This window comes from Urocitellus parryii, chromosome 3 (genome assembly GCF_045843805.1).
Source record: "Urocitellus parryii isolate mUroPar1 chromosome 3, mUroPar1.hap1, whole genome shotgun sequence".
In the NCBI taxonomy this organism is placed as follows: Eukaryota; Metazoa; Chordata; class Mammalia; order Rodentia; family Sciuridae; genus Urocitellus; species Urocitellus parryii.
In genome coordinates this window covers 216,545,363-216,567,372 of record NC_135533.1, presented here as the reverse complement: position 1 = coordinate 216,567,372, position 22,010 = coordinate 216,545,363, and the positions used below count along the sequence as shown (strand labels likewise).

The window sequence follows — 22,010 nt, the reverse complement described above, 5'->3', positions numbered from 1 at the left end:
TGACGGGTATGATCCAATTGCAGTGGTATCAACCTAAGACAGGAGGCTGATGCCTAGAGGTCAGTTTTTCCCATGACGTTTAAGAACCTATGTTGAATTGGACAAACCTAACAGGCAGGGTCCCTAGCCACATTGCTTGTTGCTTAATTAAACAGAAAGGGGAAGATGCTAAGAGCCACAGCCAAGTAATATGATGCATGGCATTTTTGGTTGAAAGGTGACGCCAGCTAGCCATTGAGATGATATGATTATGTTAAAATTTGCATTCATAAGGATATTGGACTCCTGCTGTTCACCTGGGCCTGCTATGGGACTCCTGGAGAGTTCCCATTGGTTGGGGAAGTACAGTAGGAGGGAATTCCAGGGGAGGAACTTCCTCTGGGGTTCCGGGAGAACGCCATGTGGGTGGATCGGCAATCTTCCCGGGCATGTACGTGGCATTGGCGGCAGTTTCAAAAAATAAAGTCTGTTCCTGCTTGAGTGGCTGGTGATTTTGTCTCCAGCCAGACTGCGGCAGGCAAGTTTTCTGTAACTTTGAAAATACTTCAATACATGACTTGGAGATACATTTTAAAAACCTCTGGCTGATTTCTAGTCCCCTTCCTTCTGTGAGCAGGCATGCCATGGACATCTTTCTCTGAGGACAACTGCCCCATTCTTCCCAGCCACTGCATTTCTTCCTGTCTGTCCCCTATCGCGGGACACTGGGCTGCTGTCACTCCCCCACACTGCAGTGAGCAGCCGTGCATGTCTCCCCGTGCACAGAGCACACCTATCCCTTCAGAGTGCTCCTCTACTGCACCAAATACCCTCCTGACGTCTTGCGCAGCGGCATTCACGAAGGCCAGGGTGGGCCAGTCTGTAGACACCCCCCACTGCTCGAGCAATCTCAGGAGCCTCATCTCTAAGCATCAACAGTATCATCCTTGGAAAAAAGGAGGACAGTAAAACACGACATTCCTGAAACGCCCCTCTCCATTCCCCAGAAACCTGGCCAAGTGAGGAGAAACAAGAGCCAGCCTGCTCGGGCGTGTCCAGACACGGTCCCTCCCAGGAATCAGGTGAACCAGGGCTGCCTGGAGAAAGCGGCTCTCTTGCCACAGTCCTTGGAGCGCTGGTCCTACAGGGACAAACCAAGCTGGGCTGGGGTGTCACTGCTTCTGTAGCCTGACTCATTAACCCCTCTCCCTGGGGCAGCTGGGCAGGATACAATGCTGTGGACAGGGCGTGCCCATGCAGCTGGCCCCAGACAGCCACGTGGGATGGCAAAGCAAGCACCAGAGGCACCGTGGGAAACAGGAGCCCTGTCCAGCCATCGCCACTGGACCTTCTGCAAAGCACCTGTCCAGCCCGTCACCATCAGACCTTCCCCAGAAACATTTTTCTGTAAACCTTCCATCTCACAATCCATCTCCAGGTGACATTTTTGCTGTCACAGCAACTACTCTACAGATGTGGACAGTACCACATGCCCATCTTCTGATTTACCCTTGCCTCTCCCTCCCTGGCGTGGCACCTTCAGAATTCAACCCCACATGTGTCCCCACACAGGCCAGCCAAACCCTGTTGGCCATTCGCCAGTCTTCACCAAGTTTTGACTGTGTGACCAGCCTCAGGGACATCCTGAGGTCTGACTCCATTGACACGCGCAGGCCATGAGGCGGTGAGGGGGCGGGGCAGGGAGACTGGCGAACGCTGCCAATGTCAGGGCCCCTGGGGGCATCACAGGTATTTCAGCAAAGTGAGGCTGGCCTGGGCCGGGAGGAAGGTCTGCTTTTGGTAGCACGGGCAGCTGGTGGGATCTGGGAGCCCAGGACACAGTCATCAGAATCCTCCCAAATCACACTGTTCCAGTTCTTAGGGTACTGTGTTTTCTCAAATAATGCCCCCTCACATGAAACGCTTGCAAGGCTGTCAATCTACTCATTGTGACACTTCAGAATCTGCAGCTGTGAGGGGTGCTCAAGGCACCCATAGGAAGACCCTCTGAGCAAGCCTAGAGGTGAGACCTGAACCTAGAGCTGTGACTGCTAAGGTCAACCTGTGTGGTCATAAACAGAACCCACAACTGCTGGTGGCCAGCTATTCCTGTCCCTCAGCCCAGATCCTTGCCTTGGATACAGGAGCAAGGGTGGCACAAAATTCAACAACCCACTATGAAGTGTAGACTTGTAGACCAATAAAACCAGAGTTCAGAAATGAAACACCACTTTTAGGACCAACTGATTTTTTTTATACTTATTTCTTAGTTTTCGGCAGACACAACATCTTTCATTTTTATTTTTTTTATTTTTTTTTTAAAGAGAGAGTGAGAGAGGGGAGAGAGACAGAGAGAGAATTTTTAATATTTATTTTTTAGTTCTTGGCGGACACAACATCTTTGTTGGTATGTGGTGCTGAGGATCGAACCCGGGCCGCACGCATGCCAGGCGAGCGCGCTACCGCTGAGCCACATCCCCAGCCCCTCATTTTTATTTTTATGTGGTGCTGAGGATTGAACCCAGTGCCCCGCACATGCCAGGCAAGCGCGCTACTGCTTGAGCCACATCCCCAGCCCCTGACCAACTGATTTTTGATAAAGGTGCCAAGGCAGTTCAACAGTTCAATGGGGGAAGGATGGACCCTTCAACTAATGGTGCTGGAATAATATGTCCATAAGGGGGAGAAAAAAGAATTTAGGCCTTTACCCCACACCATACACAACCTGAGATACATTATAAACCTCAATGCAGAAGCTGAAATTATAAAACTTCCAGGAAAAAGTTATAGAAAATCTTGATGCCCTTGGATCAAGTGGAGATTTCTTAGACATGATGCCAACACACAAATTATGAATTAAAAGAACTGACAGAACTAGGCTGTACCAACATCAAAGTCTCTTGCCCCTGAAAAGATCCTGACAAGAAAACATCAACTTGTGGGCTGGGGCTAGGGCTCAGTGGTAGGGTGCTCATGTAGCATGAGTGAGGCACTGGGTTCCATCCTCAGCACCACATAAAAATAAAAGATAAAGGTATCATGTCCACCTACAACAAAATATATATAATATATCAATTTGGAAAAGGATATCCTGAAGTATTAAAAGAGCCAGGCAAATGTTAACAAAAACTTGCTGCCTGAATATATAATGAACTCTTACCACTCAATAATGAAAAGAACTGCATCTCACTGGAAAAAAATGAGGATGATGTGTTTTCCATCATCCTCGTTTTTTTCCAGTGAGATGCAGTTCTCTGGTCTTTGCAACTGCTTTGAACGTTTTTAGTTGGATCCAAATATATCCATGATTCAAACTTGTTTGGTTTCTACAGCCAACAGTTTGCCATATAGATACTTTACAAAGTAGCATGAACCAGGAACCTGGTGCACCTGAACTTAAAGGGAGGAAATCGTAAATGGGGGGAAGTAATGTGCAACTACACCTGAAAGTCACTTCAGTATAACACTGTCATTATAATGATCTTGTTTAAAAAGACAAATGACTCTATTTAAAGACGGACAAAGGATTTGAATGTGTTTCTATAAAAAGATAATACAACTGGCCAGTAAATACATGAGAAAATGCTGGACATCCTTAGCCACTGAGACTACTTCACTGCTCTAGTCATTTTTTTTTGGGGGGGGGTGTTTGAACCCAGGGGCACTTAACCTCTGAGCCACAGTCCCAGCCCTGCCTTTTATATTTAGAGACAGTCTCACTAAGTTGCTGAGGCTGGCCTTGAACTTACAATCCTCCTCTGTCTGCCTCAGCTTCCTAAGCAGCTGGGATTTCAGGTGTGGCTACTGTGCCCAATTACCTTTGCTAAAATTGATGGCTGAAGGCAAGTCAAGGAGGTGGAGGAATGGGGACTCTCTCACATGCTGTGGGAATGCAAAGTGGCCCAGCCCTTTGGAAGTTTATTGAAATGTTAAAAAATGGAGGTACTACATGGCCCAGCAATTCAGCTCCTGGCTACAAAAACCAAACAAAAACAACTCTGTACCCAGTGGCAGTTGGACATGGGAGGGAAGCACCTGGTGAGCCGGGAAGCCAGCGAAGGGAGGGGCTACTTTCACAGCTCAGGAAGACCTGTCTCAGGGTTCACCAGCCTCACCTGGATGTCCTGAGGACACGCCCCCAGTGACCAGACCACCTCCTACTAGGTGCTGCCTCTTAGAGCTTCCCTCACTGGGGACCAAGCTGCCACACAGGGACCCTTGGGGTACACGCTTCTGAACCATGGTGGCAGGACTGGATGCTCTGGCCACAGGAACCCCAGTTCCCAGTCCAGGAGGCCCCGTAATCTCAAGTTGACCACATGATCCTGGGCAGTCAAGAAAAGGGCTGTGTCCAAGAGCTGCTGGCTCAGCAACCTACTAGCCAATGCAGAAGGCTGATGTGGCCGCTGCTGGCCCCAGAACCACACTGTTTCTGACAGGGTCCACCCTGGCTCTGCCCCTCACACGACTCACACCCAAATCAGTCATGACCAGTGGAATCTGACCATGTCCAGAACCTTCCCTGCGTGAAGTTCTGGAGAAGGAGATTTTAGCTTCCAGCCTCTGCTGTGGGAATGGGGCTAGGTTTCGTCTTCCTCCAGGACATACTTCACATTCCCTGAACCTGTACTTCTTACTGTTCACTGAACTACATCCAATACATCATCTTCTGTGTCTGGCTTCTTCCGCTGCGTGACTCCATCTGCAAGGTACCAGCAGCTCCTTCCTTTTTTGTGGTACCAGGGATTGAACTCAGGGGCACTTGACCATGGAGCCACAGACCCAACTCTATTTTGTATTTTATTTAAAAACAGGGTCTCACTGAGTTACTTAATGCCTTGCTGTTGTAAGGCTGGCTTTGAACTCGAAATCCTCCTGCCTCAGCCTCCTGAGCTGCTGAGATTACAGACATGTGCCACGGTGTCCGGCATCTCTTTCCTTCTTAATGGCTGAGTAGTGGTCCCTTGTTGATCTGTACCACCTGTGTCCATATGCACATCTTCTTTGGAGAAATGTTTGCTCAAATTCCTTGTCCATTTAAAAACTGGGCCATTTTTAATTTTTTGAGTTGTAAGGGTTCCTTATGCATTGTAACAAAATCCCTTGTGCTTCTTCAGTTGCTAGTTTTATAATATAGTTTGATTTGGGTTAAGATAAGGCCTTTTGCTTAAATCTTTTTTTTTTTTGTAACTTACTATGCAAACTTTGAAACCAACTTGTCAAGTTTCATAAAAATTCTTGAATTCTTGGACTGGGGCTGTAGCTCAGTGGTAAAGCACTTGACTCACATGTGTGAGGCACTGGGTTCAAACATCAGCACCACATAAAAATAAAGATACTGTGTGTTCATCTACAACCAAAAAAATTTTTTTTAAAAATTCTTGAATTCTTTACTGACAATGTATTTGGGGGGCATTAGGAATGTAGAGGTGGTGTGCTTTCCTAGCATGCACAGGCCCTGGGTTTGATCCCCAGCACTGCCAGAAACAAAACAAAAAAGCCATATTTATTGATTGATCTAAAGAATATTGAGTTTTTCCATTTGTTACATTCATTTATATGGTATCTTTTCCAAACTTTTAGCATTTTTTTAACAAAAATTTGTTACTTAGAAAAGTTTAAACAAAAAAACATAAATTAAATGTGTGCATAATTCTTATGCACACCATTTGTTTTGTTGTGATTATCTAAACATGTAATCAAATGCCTTGTGAGTAAAAACAATTTCTTGCAACTTCATTCCTAATACACAGGCAAATAAAACTTTTAGCATTTTATCCCATCTAAACTGTACAATTTTTGGTCAACTTAATTCTGGCTACTGTTTGTCTGTTACAGCTGAGGCTTTCCTTCTTTTGGAGATTCCTGGGTGGTTGTGCTGGCACACAAGAAAGCTGCTAGTACTTCTGTGATTAGGCCTGTAGCACGCGCTGATCTACTTCTCAAAATGCAGAGGCTTTTACAAAGATGAGCATTTCCGCAAACAATTTTTGCTTCCTTTTCAATCTTGATTCCTCAAGAAAATACAAATGGCCAATTACATTGTCGAGGGGGAAAAAAAAAGGTCCACATCAGTAAAGGGATCCACACGTTTCCTGCAACAACTCTTACTGTGGCCTCGTTCATTTCACGGCTATTCTTTGAGAAATGACAAGAAGCCACTTATTTCAGAAAGGCCTTTTGAATTTATTTTTTAATTGTAAAATATATGTAAAATTCTTTTTATGTATTTTTATCATTTATGTATTTTTATCATTATTTTGTATCATTTTAACCATTTTTTAAGTGTTCAGTTCAGTGGTACTAAATATACTCTCCTGGTTGTGCAGCCATCCTCACCACCCATCTCCAGAACTTTCTCATCTTTCCAAACTAACTCTGCCCCACTCAACACTGACCCCACTGACAACACTTCTCCTGGCCTGGCATCCACCATGCCGCTTTCTTTCTTTGGAAACAGGCCACTTTAAACTTCCTAAGTGGGGTCAAAGTCTCTCTCTTTTTGTGACTGGCTTACTTTGCTCCACCATGTCCTCAAGGTCAGCCACGCTGCAGCAGATGTCAGAATGTCCTTCCTGTCCTAACACAGCTCACTCATCTCTCCCTGTAGCAGTGGCCACCAGCCACCACCCTCCAAGCCTCTGCTCTTGGTTCTCCTGGCCACATCCCCGCGGTGGAACTGCAGGATAAGATGGCCATCCTCTGCGAAGAACCAGGCAGGCTTTTAAGTGACTTCTCAGTTTCCCAGGCTCATCCACCTCCACCAATATTTGCAAACTAACTGAACACACTTTAGGAGCCTGTTATTCTAAGTACAGACCCCACCTGGTGGACAAACTAGTTCAGGGGCTCCAAGCCCTTGTCAGGCTGGGCCTCATAGGGGCCAGGGCTCTCTGCTTGGTCTCTGGAATGCCACACCTCCCTCATTGGCTTCCTCCTTTCATTCCTCCCCAGGCTCCTTGGGAACCTTTTCACTCAAACAGTGAACAGCAGCGACTCCAGTCCCTCCAGCTGCCAGACCTAAGCCCAAGACCCTGGCCCCAGCTCCTCCCTGGGCACCATCCCCTTAGGAACCTTTGCCTAGGGGTCATGGTAGAAGTCCTCTTACACTGAACCTCTCTTTGTCCTCCAAGACTAGTCTCTGTAAAGGGACAGTGATCCAGGTTGCCATCATGGCCTTGGGCCATGGAACCAAGTGATGTCACAAGGGTTGGCCATCAATAGCAATGTTCTAGACATCCAGTCTGGACAATGCTTGTCCTCCTGTGGCTAGAGTCGGGAGGGTGACAAAGCTGACAAAAAGAAGCTGGATACAGGAGTAAGCACGACCCTGCCAATGGCCGAGAGGGGTGAAAATGTGTTGTGGGTGGAAGCAGGGCTTGGGGGCCATGTGGATCCCCGCTGCTCCCGGGATGGCCCAGGCAGCCCAGTGAGTGGGGGGTGGTCACAGAACTAGAAAACGGCTTTTCACTAAGGTGAGCCCCCTTCTCCCCCCATGCCGGCACCAAGGACCTTCATGAGGCGCCCCTCTTCTAAAGGCTCCGCTGCAGCTTTCCTGGGCCAGCTCCCACCACTCCGGAGGGAAGCCTTCCAGGGCCACCCCATGACCAGGTGAGAGCTGGCCTCCGGGCGGGCCCTGTGAATGCCTGTGTGTGTGTCTGCCCAGGCGCAGCAGCCAAGACGCCCCCTGAGACCCTGGGAAGGGAGACAAAGGCGCTCTGCACACCATGTCCTCCCGCAAGAGTGACAGGGCAGCACAGAAGCACCCTCTCCACCCAGAAAGTAAAAACAAAGGTTGGGCTCGGAACCGGCGAGGGGAGGCCTTCGCAGCGCTGCCCTGGGGTGGCTGACTGTGCCTCCTAGAAGGCTGTCCCGGAGGGGAAGCGTGGCAGTCCCGCCTCCTGGAGCCCAAGGGAGGGCCTACGGCCTCAGGCGGCTTCCCCCTGGGCTCCGCCCTTGGGCCAGCGCGTCTGCCCACCCCGCCGCCCTGCCCTCTCCTGCCCTGCCCTCTCCTGCGTCCCCGTGCACCCCTGCCTTTCCTGTCCAGGCTCCATCGGCTGCCCACCCCTCCCTCCGACCCGCGATCCCTGCTCGCCACTGGGGGACCCCTGGACACACCCTGGCCCTCCCGCAGGCCACAACTACTGGACCTCGGAGCGCCACGGCCAGGTGCAGCTGCGGCTGGAGAAGAACTCGCTGGACTGCGAGGCGCCGCACACCGTGCACGACATGGTCATGGACACGGCCATCAAGTACGCCGACTACATCGCGCTGGGCTCCAAGCACAAGAACGGCTGGCACACGCTCACCTACATCGAGTACTACGAACAGTGCCGGCGCGCCGCCAAGGCCTTCCTCAAGGTGGGTCCCGCGCCGCGCCTGCGCGCCGCCCGCCTCTGCTGCGCCTGTGCACCCAACCCCTGCGCCTGCGCGCCGCTGCGTCCCTCCCGCGCCTGCGCGGCTTCTCTCTCCACCACGTGCTGCTCCGAGGCCGCCTCGGAGCTCAGGGTTGAGAGCCTAAGCCTTAGGATCTGGGTTCCAGGCCTAGGTCCCCGTTAGCCCCTCTGTGCCTCGTTTTCCCCATGTGAAACCATGTGGAACTCAGGGATTGTCTATTAAAAAATAAACAAATTTATGCAAGATATATTTACATATAAAATGTTTTATGTTATACATACATGAAATGCATTTTATATCTTATGCAAAAAATAAACTCCACGACTAAAATAGAAGTTATACTCCATTTAACTCCACTTATGTCAAAATGCATTGTCATGAATAGCTAATTAGAACAAATAAAAAGATAGTTTTCATGTTTTATATATCATACATAAAATAATGTGCATATGTTGTACGTGTAGCTATATAATATGGATATTTATATATTTATATGTATATATATTATACATTTACATATGTGAACATAATTTTATACATGTTTTATATATGTGTATATTTGTTTTATATATTATGCATATATTTCTTTTTTAAAAATATTTTTTAGTTGTCAATGTACCTTTATTTTATTTATATGTGGAGCTGAGAATCAAACCCAGTGCCTCATGTATGCTAGGCAAGTGATCTACCACTGAGCTACAACCCCAGCCCTATATGTATATTTCTATGTGTTTGTATTGTGTGTGTGTGTGCATATTTATTTATTCATTTATTTATTTATTATTTTTAGATGTAGATGGAAACAATACCTTTATTTATTTGTTTTTATGTTGTACATACATGAAATGCATTTTATATCTTATACAAAAAATAAACTCCACAACTAGAATAGTGAAAAGTTATACTCCATTTATACTCCATTTGCCAGGGGTCAAACCCAGTGCCTCATGCATACTAGGCAAGCGCTCTACCATTGAGCCACAGGCCCCTTATTTATTTATTTATTTTTAACAGTACTGGGATGTAGAATGCCCAAACCCAGGAGCATTCTACATTTTAAGACAGGGTCTTGGAGCTGGAGTCATAGCTCAGTGGTAGAGCACTTGCCTAGCATGGGCATCAGCACCACATAAAAATAAATAAATAAAACAAAGGGATTGTGTCATCTATAACTAAAAATATTTAAAAATTAAAAAAAAAAAAGACAGGGTCTCACTAAGTTGTCCAGGCTGGCCTCAAACTTATAATCTGTTTGCTTTAGCCTCCTAAGTAGCTGGGATTATGGACATGTATCACCAGGCCCAGCTGTATTAATATACATTATATGCAAAATATACTATGGTTTATGTATTATGCATATATAGCTTTTATATATCTTACACACATGAATGTTTTATATATTCTACTTATAAGTATATTTTAAATATGGGCTGTGGCTGTGGCTCAGTAGTAGAGCAGTTGCCTAGCATGTGTCAGGCACTGGGTTTGATTCTCAGCACCACATAAAAAATAAAAAAATAAAGTAAAGGCATTCTGTCCATCTATAACCACCCAAAATTTTCTTTTAATAAATGAATACATATCTTAAATAGGTCTGATGTATTCAATCTATCATATGTTTCTATGTTGACATTACACATTTGATACTTGTACATTAGATTAATATACACTGATGTCTCATGTATAAATATATGAAACACTCCAGAACCCAGTTCTCCGTGGGGGGTGGACTTGCACGCCTGGGTAGCTCCCCACACATGGACTTGGCACTGCCATCAGCTGCCATTCTGAGGATGGCTGTTACTGGGTCTCTTCTCTGGTGGCATTTTTAGCCAGGTCTTTCCTGACTGTCCTTGTTCTCAAAACCCACCTCCCTATGCCCTCTGTGACATGGTCCCTTTGTCACTGCCCCCCAGCCCTCATGGCTGCCGGATCCTGTGGTCGTTTGTGTGTTTGGTTGGTCTGTCCCATGAGGATGAGACTGGGGACTGCCTTGCTCTGGCATGTGCTGATGTATGAACACCCGTTTTTCAGGTTAGGAAAGGGGCCCGAGTGATGCCCGCTCAACATGATGAATAGCTGCAGTAGGTGACAGTGATCTGTGACCCAGAGGAAACTGGGGCAGAAAAGGGATTAGAAAGCGCCAAGGACGTGGTTGAAATTTTAAAATATGATGGTCATGGAGAGAGTCTCGGTGATAGAAGGTGACATTTCAGCAAAGACCACAGGAACTGGGGAAAAGAGCCACGAGGAAGGTGCAAAAGCCCTGAGGCAGAACTGTGTCTGGCATGTTGGAGGCTCAGCCAGGAGCCCCTGTTGGAGCAGAGGAAAGGGGGAGGCAGGTGGGGGAGTAGGGCTGGTCCTGCGGGGCCTTGTGGGCTACAAAGAGGACTTGGACTTTAACGCCAGGAGGTGGAAGCTGTGGAGGGGTGGCTGAGAGGCTTTGGGCAGAGAAGAGACAGAACTCGGCTCAGATGCCCCCTGTACCCGCTCTGGCTGCTGTGGGGAGGAACGCAGGGAAAGCAGTCAAAGTGGAGATGAAGATACTTTGGCAGAGATGGAGGATGGGAGCAGTGATCAGATTCTGAAGGTGGAGCCAACAGAAGTTTCCGTGGGTTGGGTGTGTCCGACAGTGAAAGGCACTGAGAGTGACCAAGACTTCTCACCTGTGCATCATGGAAGGTGGAGCCAAGGTGGACTGAGACTGTGGAAGGGTGAGAGGAGGGAGCAGACATGGGCGGGAGACATCAGCATTGCCACTGTGCTGTGTGGGGTCTGGGCGAGGAAGCAAAGACAGGCTGCTGTATCCAGGAGTCTGGGGTGGAAAGGAGCGACCCTGCCCAGGTCCGAAGGGACCACCTGCTCGGTCCCCAGCCAGGGAGGGAGCCCCGTGTGCGCCATGTTGGATTGTCAGTCGTGTGTGCTGGCAGAGCTTGAGCGCCGGCCATCCACACCAACATTTTATCTGAGAAGGTCAAAACAATTCAAACCTAACAACCAGGAGCCACCAGAACCTCATCCTGGGGCAGGGGGAGGCTGAAATGACGACACCGTGTCTCTGAGATGTTGCGTTTGACATCGTAGGGAAATAGCTGAAGGCCGGGAGAGGGGCCAAGACGGTGGTGTGTGAACATAGGCGTTAGGAGAGCAGAGCGCAGAGTGGCCGGGCTCCACAGGACTTCCAGCATAAAATGCCAGAGCGTGTTGTCAGTGTCTTCTTGACTTCCTTAATCTCTGGGCTGCTGTGCTTTGGGTCCAGAACATGCTCTGTGGTGGACACTTGTCTGGGCCAGCGGTATTCCCTCCCGCAAGTTGTGACAGCCAAAAATGCTTCCAGGTGTCACCAAATGTCCCAGGGGGCAGAATCACCCTGGTCATGACCCCCATGAGTATGTGGAAGCTGGTCTGTCATGAGGGCTGTCTTAGGAAAAAAGGACCAATGTTCCTCTGAGTGGGGATCCCCAGATTCTGGGCTCCCAAGCTTCCGGGCAGGTTGGGCGTGGTGACAGCCAAGCCCATCTGTGCCTGACCAGCTGTCCCTTCTCCAGCTGGGCCTGGAGCGCTTCCACAGCGTGGGGATCATGGGGTTCAACTCCGCGGAGTGGGCCATCGCCAGCATCGGAGCCATCATGGCAGGGTAAGGGGTACTGGTCTCTCTCCTGAGCCCTCCCCCTTGTAGATGGTGGGGGTCTCATGGCAGAGTCCCCAGGACAAGGAGTTGACCTCCACTCAGCTCAGGCTGTGCTCAGTGGGATTTGTCTAAGTGCCAGTCCGGAGCTCAGCTCACCTTCCAGATGTTCTCTCCCCAGCAAACTCATACACCGCTGTGACGCCACCTCTCCCGTCCCTCCTCCAGGAAGCCTTCCCTGCCTCCCAGTCCGCAGGATTCCCCCGCACTGAGCCCCCCCTCCACTAATCCCAAACACTGGGGGAGTCCCTTAAGGACAGCCCAGGCTTGAGCCATCCCTGAGTCCCAACTTCAGGGGACATCATGGTGGTTGGGGTACTGGGGACTCCCAAGAACCTTCTAGTTCTCCAGAGCACTCCCCAGCAGGCCTTCAGCTCCTGGATTCTGCTTCCAGAGGTTTCTCTGTTGGCATCTTGTCCACCAACTCCCCAAAAGCCTGCCAGGTCATCGCTGAGAACACGGATATGGACATCTTTGTGGTGGACAATGACAGGCAGCTGCAGAAAGTCACCCAGGTGAGTGACACTCTGGCCTGCGAAAACCAGGAGGCACACCAGGGGGCACAGTGCAGGCAAAGGCAAGGGCCTCACCTAGTAATGAGGGGAGTCCCATGTGTGTCCCATGAGTGGACATGACGTGCCACTCACCATGGCATTGTATAAGTGCAATCACTGCCTCTGGTTCCAGAGCATTGTCACTGCCCTGAAGGGACAGTCACTCCCCAGACCTGGAAGCCAGCCATCCACCTTGCGTTTAGGGATTTGCTTGTGCAGATTTGTCACCTAAATGATATCAGGCAACCAAATCCACGGTGGGGGACCTGACTGTCCACAGCGCGAGGCTGAGCGGCAGCGAGGTGCTCTTAGGCAGGGGCTCTGAGACCTTGCTCCCTGCTCTGGGTAGACACCCAAAAGATTGGAAAATAGGATCTTGAAAAGAGATCTGAACCCAGCCCGAGTCACATGGCATGATTCATAGTATTCGGGGGGGGGGGGGGAGGAATCCAAGTGTCCATCAACAGATCAATGGACAAATTCAGAGTGTCCACCCAGACCCTGGAGTCCACTCAGCCGTGAGAGAGGGCAGGCTCTGACACACATGGCAGCACTGGTGGACCTTGAGGAACTCGCACTCGGGAAGAACCGGAACCGAAGGACGTGGGGTGTGGCTTTGCTTACGTGAACCGTCTAGGATATGCAGATCCATGTAAAAGGTGGCTTCGTGGTCACTGGGCTGAGGAAGGGGAATGACTGCCAATGGGCATGGGGTTTCCTTTTTGGATGAAGGAATATTCTGGAACCAGGTCATATACACAGCATTATGAATGTGCTCCTGACTTCGTCTGCTTTAGAATGGTTCAGGGTGGTACGATCACACGTTATCTTGCCACATTAAGGACATGGGGGACCCCCTCTTCACCTCTGGAAGAAGTCCCGGACAGCTGGAGCCTGGGAGCTACCTGCTTCCATGCCCTGCTGAGCGCAGTGTGCCTTCCAGATCCAGAGCTACCTGAAGCACCTGAAGGGCATCGTGCAGTACAAGGATGAGCTTCAAGTGGAGCAGGAGAATCTATATTCGGTACGCCCCAGCCGGGGAGGGCAGGCAGGCAGGCAGCCACAGCTGGCCAGGGACCAAGAGCCCCAGCCTCTGGCCTGGGGCCGAGGACACTGGGCTGTGGGAGACACTGGGGGCCCTTCCAGGGGCTGCCTCTGGCCCCAAGAGCCTAACCCACAGACCTCTCTGAAGTGGAAGGAGTTCCTGAACCTTGCAGGCGACATCTCAGATGAGAAACTTGACCGGGTCATCGACTCCCAAAAACCCAACCAGTGTTGCACCTTGGTCTACAGCATGGGGTCCACGAGCCTCTCAAAGATTGTGATGCTCAGCCATGACAACGTGAGTGATCTGCCTGGAGGGGATGGAACCTACCCGGCTGTCCCCAGCTGGCCCTGTGGCTACTCCTGGGGACTGAGACTGAAACAGCCTGCAGGTGACTAGTCAGTTGCCCTCCAGATCACCTGGACCACGGCGGCCACCGTCCAGAGCCTCTGTTATAAGTGTCCCCCGGAAGGGCAGGAGGTCCTGGTGAGCTACTTGCCACTCAGCTACATCAAGGCCCAGATTTTCGACATGTGGGTGGCCATCTTGGTGGCGGGGACACTGTACTTTGCCCCACCAGAGGCTGGGAGAGTGGGTATGATTCCACGTCCCCCTGGAGCGGTGAGTGGCCTCCTCTCTCCCCTCTTTCTCTTCCTGCTTCTTCCCTCCCTTGAGGTCGGTGGCTAGGGAGGGCTCCCTGGGTGGGGGGCTCGGTCCAGAACAGAAATCCTCACCCTGCACCCCCTGGCTGTGCGGGCTCCGTCCTTCCCCTCTCTGAGCTTCAGTTTTCCCATGTGCAAGGCACAGGGGGTGGAGCAGACGTCAACCAATGTCACTGAGTGTGACAACATGTGGCCACCACTTGGGCCAGAAGGGCAAGTGCACGCAGCTGGACGGAAGCACCAGGAGCAGAGTGGACACGCCCTCGGGGCTCTGGGCGAGTGAGCTGAGCCACACCTTGGGGTCCACCGCGCGCGAGAACAGCAGCCTAGAAAGGAAGGGAATTCTGGGGGTGCCATGGCCAGACCCATCATCCCAGCGGCCCTGGAGGCTGAGGCAGGAGAGTAGCAGGTTCAAAGCCAGCCTCAGCAACTTAGTGAGGCCCTATGCAACTCAGTGAGACCCTGTGTCTGAATAAAATATAAAAAAGGGGCTGGGATATGGCTCAGTGGGCAAGGGCCCCTGGGTTCAATCCCTGGTGCCTGGTACCAAAAAAAAAAAAAAAGGAAGGGAATTCTGACACATGGTGCAGTGTGCGCAGACCTTGAGGACAGGATGCTGAGTGAGAACCGGTCACAGAAGGACTCACCCTGCAGGACCCACCCACAGGAGTTCCCTGGAATCTCCAGATCCACAGACAGGAAGCAGCACGGTGGGAGCCGGGGCTGGGATGGGGTGTAGTGGTGAATGGGCAGTTTGGGGAGATGAGATCACTCTGGAGATGGATGGAGGGGACAGCTGCATGGGCATGTGACTGTGCTTTTGCCACTGAACCTAGACCTAGTTAATGAGGCTGGGCGAGGTGGCAAGTGTGTGTGGTCCCAGCTACTCAGGAGGCTGAGGCAGGATTGCTTGAGCCCAGGAGTTCAAGGCCAGCCTGGGCAGCACGCTGAGAACCTGATTTCAAAAAAAAAGGAGAAGAAAAAGAAAAACAGGCTAACTTGGTGAATTCTGTACACCATTAAAAACAAAAGCACAGCAGGTCTCCAGCACAGGAGGTGAGACTCCCTTCCTGCTGCGCCCGCCCGCCGCCTGTGTGAACACAGAGGTGCACGTTGCCATCCAGCGTCACACTAACTGCCCTGGGACCACTGTCTGCAGACCTCCAGGGAAGGAGCGAGGAGTGGACAATTTCAGCTTTCTGGGCCAAGAGATCAATTAATGGTGTTTGTAGACTTAGGGAAAGAACGCGTTTTCACAAATTTCTTGAGGGGAAAAAAGGCAAGTTTTTATGGACATGAACATTGGAATTTCATGTCGTTTCCATTGTCAGGGAGCCCTCCCGGGGGTGTGCTAGGGATGGAGCCCAAGACTTGGTGCATGCAAGGCAAGTGCTCTACCACTGGGCCCCAGCCCCTGTGTGACAATTTTCTTTTAAAATTTAAAAAGTAATTAATTTTTAAGAATCAATTTAAAACCTTTAAATGAGCCAGGTGCAGTGGGGCACGCCTGTAATCCCAGTGGCTTGGGAGGCTGAGACAGGAGGATCACAAGTTCAAAGCCAGCCTCAGCAATGGCGAGGCACTAAGCAACTCAGTGAAATCCTGTCTCCAGATAAAATACAAAATAGGGCTGGGATGTGGTTCAATCTATGGGGCCAAACAAACAAAATGTTTAGATGATACACAGTTGTCAGTGTCTGGATTCAGCGTGACCATTCAATCCGTGGATCCCATCAGGGCAATCAGCATTGGTACCGCCTTATGCACTGACCATTTTTGTGTTGGGATCCTTAGGCAATTTTTTAATTTGTTTTTGGTTTTGGACCAGGGATTGAACCTAGGGGCACTCAACCACTGAGCCACATCCCTAGACCCTTTTATTTTTTGAGACAGGGTCTTGCTAAGTTACTTAGGACCTCACTAAGTGCTGAGGGTGGCCTCGAACTTGTGATCCTCCTGCCTCGTCCTCAAGAATCATTGAGATTGCAGGCACACGCCCCCGTGCCCAGCTCTTCTAGCAATATTTTTAAAGTACATATATACTGGCAGAGAGCCCTGCACAGGTGCCAGTGATCCTGGGTTCATCTTAATCAGTGTCTTGCTCTCCATCCTTCTCTACTAATATTCTGGTTGAGGTCATGGCAGAATCTTTCTTGGTAAGAGAAGACTTTAGGGGCTGGGGGTACAGCAGTGGTAGAGCGCTCGCCTCGCATGTGCAAGGCCCTGGGTTCAATCCTCAGCACCACGTAAAAATAAATAAATTATTTAATTAAATAAAGTTATTTTTAAAAAGAGTAAGAGAAGACTTTAAAATGTGACAAAATCAGTTTATCCCACCTCCACTGCCCCCGCCCCCACCTCCCCCGGCCTCGCTCTGTGTGTCGCTGCTTGTCTCTCCCCATCTCAGCCTGGCCCTCTCTTCTTGGCTTGCTCTAGCTCTGTGCCTGTCTCTGTCTGGAGCTCTGTGTCTTTCTCCCTCCCTCTCTGTTTCTGTCTCTCTTCCTAGCACCATCTCTGAATGTCTCTGTGTGTCTCTCTCTCTGTCCCTCCCTGCCTCTATCTCTCCACTCTCTCTCCATCTCCTCCTTTCCCCTTCCTTCCCTCCCTCCCTCCCTGTCTCCCTGGCTCCCTCCTCCCTCCCTTTCTCTTCCCCCTTCTTCCCCTCCTGGCTGCATCTCCATCCCTATGCCAGGGCAGATGCTTCTGGAGCCCACTCCTGCTCTGGATGTGGCCACCACTCTGTCCCTATATCCTTCCAGCCCTACCCCAGCTCCTAGCTGCCATCCTCAGGCCAAGATGGAGGATCTTGGGTGTAGCCCTAGGGTGGATGGAGGGCATGGACAGTGCTGTCCAGTTGGGGAACCAGCATGGCGCCCCATCCTGTCCCATGCAGGGCTTCCTGATGGACATGCTGCAGGAGGTGCAGCCCACCACGTTCTACGGCACCCCGTGGATCTGGGAGAGGATGCTGGACAACCTTAAGACCAGCCAGCTGGACTCCTCCCCCTTCCGCCGGAAGCTGGACTGCTGGGCCATGAAGCTGGGGCTCAGCACCAACAAGAAGAGGATGTTTGAGTGAGGCTGGGCACCCGCAGGGACGTGGGGTGGGTGGCCGAGGCCACGCCAGGCTCCCATGGGTGTGCTTCTCAAGGCAGGTCCACCCCCCGCTGTGCTTCCGCTTGGCCAAGATGCTGACGTTCAACAGAGCCAGGAAGTTCCTGGGCCTGAGTCACTGCGAGCAGTTCTTCAACATTGGCCCGGGGCTCCCCACGGCCACCCTGGACTTCTTCCTCAGCCTGAACATCCCCATCTTCGAGCTCTATGGCCTGTCGGAGGGCACGGGCATCCACACCCTCTCCAGCCACCAGGCCTTCCGGCTGCCAAGGTGGGTTCTGGCGAGGACCTGGATGCACCCGGGGCTTGTGCAGTTCCTGAGTATGGCTGTCACCCCAGCCAGCCTCCCATCTAAGGAACACATGTCCCGAAGTACATGACCAGTACCCTTTCTGGGTCCGGACCCGAAGCCCTTTGGTTTTGTTTTTGATTTGAAAATCATTATTATTGTTTTTACTAAAGGTAAAAATAGTCATCTTTGGCTGGTGTCTCTATGAGCTGCTATTAAAAGTGACCTCCAAGCTCAGTAACCCAGGACAACATCTCATAGTTCCTGTGGATCAGGAATCTGGGAGCTGCTTCCTAGGTCCTGAGTTTGGGGACAGGCTGCTGACCAGGGCCATCTCTCCCAAAGGCCACGGGAGCTGGAGGGTTCTCTGCTGAGATGACTCCCTTGCATGGCTGAAGCTGGAGGCCCCACCCAGCTTCTTGCTGGCTCTTAGCAGGAGGCTTAGTTCCTTTGCTATGTGGCCCTCACCACAGGGCTGCTTGAGGTTCCTCCTGACATGGCAGCCAACTTACCTCAGAGCAAGAGATCAAGGTGAAAGGCATGATGTCCTCTGGGACTAGGGCTCTGAGAGTGGCCAGATTTAGAAAAAAAAAAAAAAAACAGGACATCCAGTTAAGTTTGCAATTTAGATAAACAGTGAATCATTGTTTTAGTATAAGTATATCCCATGTACTATATGGGCCATTCTTATACTAAAACCAAAATTTGCCTAACATTCAAATTTAAGCAGGTGTCTTATATTTGATCTGACTTTAGAAGTGGCACTTGGTCACTTCTGCCACATCTCTCCAGCCATGGGACAGCAGACCTATCGCCATGGGGGAGGGGTTTCACAAGGATGTGGATGCCAGGAGGCACCGGGACCTTCAGGGCCCCAGAGGGGCTCATGGGGGAGGTTGAGCAGGGGATTGGGGCAGCAGTTGTTTTGTGGCAGCTCCTAGGCTGGGCAGAACCCTGCACTGCAGGACCCATTCTGGGTGGGTGGCTGACAGGGGCCCTCCCAGCTGCAGGGCCCTGAGGGTGGCAGGTCCTGACCTCAGTCGTCCATCTGAGTGGAGGGGGATGCTCTGGGGCTTGGCCTGGAGCAGGTGCAGCACAGCCTGCTGGCGGTCCCCCTGGAGCGGGTGCAGTGCGGTCTGCTGGTTGTCCCCCACCCTGCCGCCTCAGCCTTCGTACCTTCACTTTTTTTCTCGTTGGCTTGCAGGTGGCAGGCCTCTCACTGTGTCCTCATGTGACAAAAAAAAAAAAAAAAAAAAAAAAAGCAGGAGTGTTCTCTGCGGCCTCTTTAATAAGGGCACTAATCCCACCTTGGGCCCCCGCACGTCCTGATCTGACCCAGTCACCTCCCACCCCGTCTGCAGGGACCACCCCTGGGGAGTCCAGGTTTTAGCATGTGAATTTTGCCAGAGAGGGCACAGTTGGGGCCACAGCGATGAGCACCTGGCCACTGCTTGGCCCCAGCTGAGTGTCCAGCTGGGTCTCCTGGGAGAAAGCAGGGCAGGGGTGGGGGTGCCCGCGTGTCCTGGTAGGAGCCTGGAGCTTGGAGAGGCAAAGGGCCAGGTCTCCAAGCAGCTGAGCAGCAGGAGAGCCCATTCCTGCCCCAGTATTCTGGATCCTACTTCTCCTGCATGGAAACCTGCAGCAGCAGCTGGCAGGCCCTAGAGGCGTCTTGCTGTGTCCCCCAGGCTGGGGGCCATGAGATCACACTGGCAGTCTCCCTTCAACCTTGGCTCTTTGCCTTGTGGGACTCTAGGTCCCAGAGGAAGCCAGGAACCCTTAAAAGGGGCTGCGCACAGGGTGTGGCACCTGGCAGCGTCTGACCACCCCCCTCCCCTCCAGCTGTGGGAAGGGGCTCCCCAACACCCACACCAAGGTGAAGGAGAACGAGAAGTGCACTGGGAACATCTGCATCTGGGGCCGGAACATCTTCATGGGGTATCTCAATGACAAGGAGGGCACCCAGAAGATGATGGACTGCTACGGCTGGATGAACACCGGAGACCTGGGCTGCTTGGATGTTAATGGCTTCCTTTATGTCTTGGGCAATGTCAAGGGTGAGGCAGGGTTGGGTCTGTGGGGCTGCCATGGATGGTGGTGCAGGTGGCATACAGTACAAGGCCACTTAGGGCCAATGCTGGGCTTGGAGGCAGGGCCACCCTTGTGTGCCTGGGCTGCTGTTCTGCAAGGGGGGGCTGCTGTGGGACGGTGTCTCCTACCTGATCTGCTGTCTTGGCATCCCCGGGGGCCGACTGGATGTGGCTTTTCAGAGTTGCCCCTCCTCCCTCCCACGTGTAGACCTCATCACCCTGAGCTCAGGGGAGAAGATCAACCCCCGCCCCATCGAGGAGCGGGTGAAGACGCACATCCCCATCGTGCGCCACGTCATGGTGGTGGGCCAGGACGCCCCGTACCTGTGTGCCCTCCTCACACTGAAGGTGCCTCGGACAGTCTGGGATGGCGGCTGGTTGGTGGGAACTGCTGTCCTGTTGCAGGAAGAGGAAATTGAGGCTCAGAGCTGGGGGGGTGACTTGTCAGTCCCCAGCACGGAGGGCACCCCTGGCTCTGAGGGCAGTGGAGCCTGGTGTTTGTCCTATGGCCTTTCTCAGAGTGGGTGGAGGGCCACTGCTCAGGGATGCCAGGTCCAGGACCTCTGGGGACCGGAGGTGCTGGCCTCCACAGGGACAGGACCTCCCCCCGAGAGCAGCATCCCAACCACACCAGGCTCGCCCTCTCCAGGAGGGGAGCCCTGCACACAGGGGACATCCCCTCCCTCCTCCTGCAGGCAGCCAGGACCTGGGTCTGGGAGTGAGTGCCCGCAGTGGATGGGCTGGGTGGAACAGGACCGACGGTCTAGTGACCGGTGACCCACGGTGGCCAGCCCCTGGCCTGGTGTGGTGGTGGGTGTGGATGGTTGGGGGCAGCCTGACCCGGCCCCCTCCACAGTGCCAGATCAACTCAGAGACTGGAGAGCCCCGCACAGCACTGACCAGCGAGGCCGTGGCTTTCTGCCGGAAGCTCAAGAGCCAGTCCACCAGGCTGACGGACATCCTCCACAAACGCGACCCCGTTGTCATGGAGTTCATCAGCCAGGGGATTAAGGCTGTGAATGCAGAGGCGCCCTCGGAGAGTGCCAGGATCATCAAGTGGGCCATACTGGACACAGACTTCTCCGTGGGTGGCGGGGAGCTTGGTGAGCAGATGGTGGGCAGTGGTCCTGGTTGGTCACTGGCCTGCCAGCTCCCCAGACATGGGGGATAGGCCTTGACCAGCAAAACCTACCCCAGCCCCGTGCGTGTGTGGGCTCCCTTCCCCAGGGCTTCTGGAATGGAAGAGGCGCTGCCCCCAACGCTGCCCCCCACCCTGCATGTCCACATCTGACCCAGACTTTTGGTGCAGTCTCTACCCCAGGGGTCATTTGCACCCTAGGACCTTGAACACTTTTGTCAGAATGCTCCAGATCTCAGGGTGGGGTCCCCACACTTGCCCCCTGGTTCCCTTCCGCTGGCTCCCAGTAGGGCCTCCAGCTTCCCAGGACCCGCCCTCTACACCCTGGAGCCGCTTGCCCTGCTGTGTGAGGGCTTCCCAGGGCAGGTCCACTTCATACCTCTGCTCTGTCACAGGAATCACGGAAAGACTGAAGAGGGTGGCGGTGGCCAAGATGTACCAGGCGGAAATCGATGACTTGTATAAGGATTTTGGTTAATGACCAGGAGGCTCTGCTGGGCTGCCTTCTCCGCAGGTGGCCTGACCCCTGCCTCTCTCCCTCCTGTTGACAGTCCAGGGCTGATTCCCAGAGGAAGGGAAAGTGCCTGTAGTGAGGCGGGTTTGAAGGAAACTGGCTCTCTCTGGACAAGGGCTTTACATTTTAGTAATAAACTTGGTTCACTAGGGCGGCTCTCAGCTGGGATGATCCTGGGTGGTGTCTGGGACCTGTGTCTGTCAGCCTGGGGAGCTGCTGGCCTGCAGTGCTCAGCAGGAGGAATTGCCCGCCCAGCTCTGAGATGTCTCAGTGCTGAGAGGGACCCTGGGCTCAACCAAGTCCTCACTCTGGCTTTGAGTAGAGGTCCTGGAAGGCTCAGAACTGCTGCAATGGAGCCCACGGGCTTCTTGCTTTACTCTCAAAATGATTCATGTGAGAAGCCGCTGAGGGGCAGCTGGAGAGGGCTCCTCCACAGACAGGAGCCACTGCTGTGTGCCAGTGCCTGAGGCACAGGTGCTGGGTGAGCCTAGGTGCAGGGAGGAGGGGACACCCAGGTTCACACACTGTACTCATAAGGAACAC

General features: G+C 52.2%; 1 protein-coding gene across 1 annotated transcript; it reads left to right on the top strand.

Moving 5' to 3' along the window:
• Positions 1 to 399: 399 nt before the first annotated feature.
• Positions 400 to 21,431, top strand: LOC113193610 (long-chain-fatty-acid--CoA ligase ACSBG2-like). The gene is made up of 13 exons (XM_026404257.2): positions 400 to 430; positions 8,114 to 8,340; positions 11,925 to 12,013; positions 12,459 to 12,579; positions 13,562 to 13,642; positions 13,811 to 13,960; positions 14,078 to 14,284; positions 17,219 to 17,400; positions 17,477 to 17,710; positions 19,568 to 19,782; positions 20,024 to 20,163; positions 20,672 to 20,918; positions 21,349 to 21,431. Exons 1-13 carry the CDS (start codon positions 400 to 402, stop codon positions 21,429 to 21,431), a joined length of 2,007 nt encoding a protein of 668 aa, XP_026260042.2.
• The last annotated feature ends 579 nt before the right edge of the window (positions 21,432 to 22,010 follow it).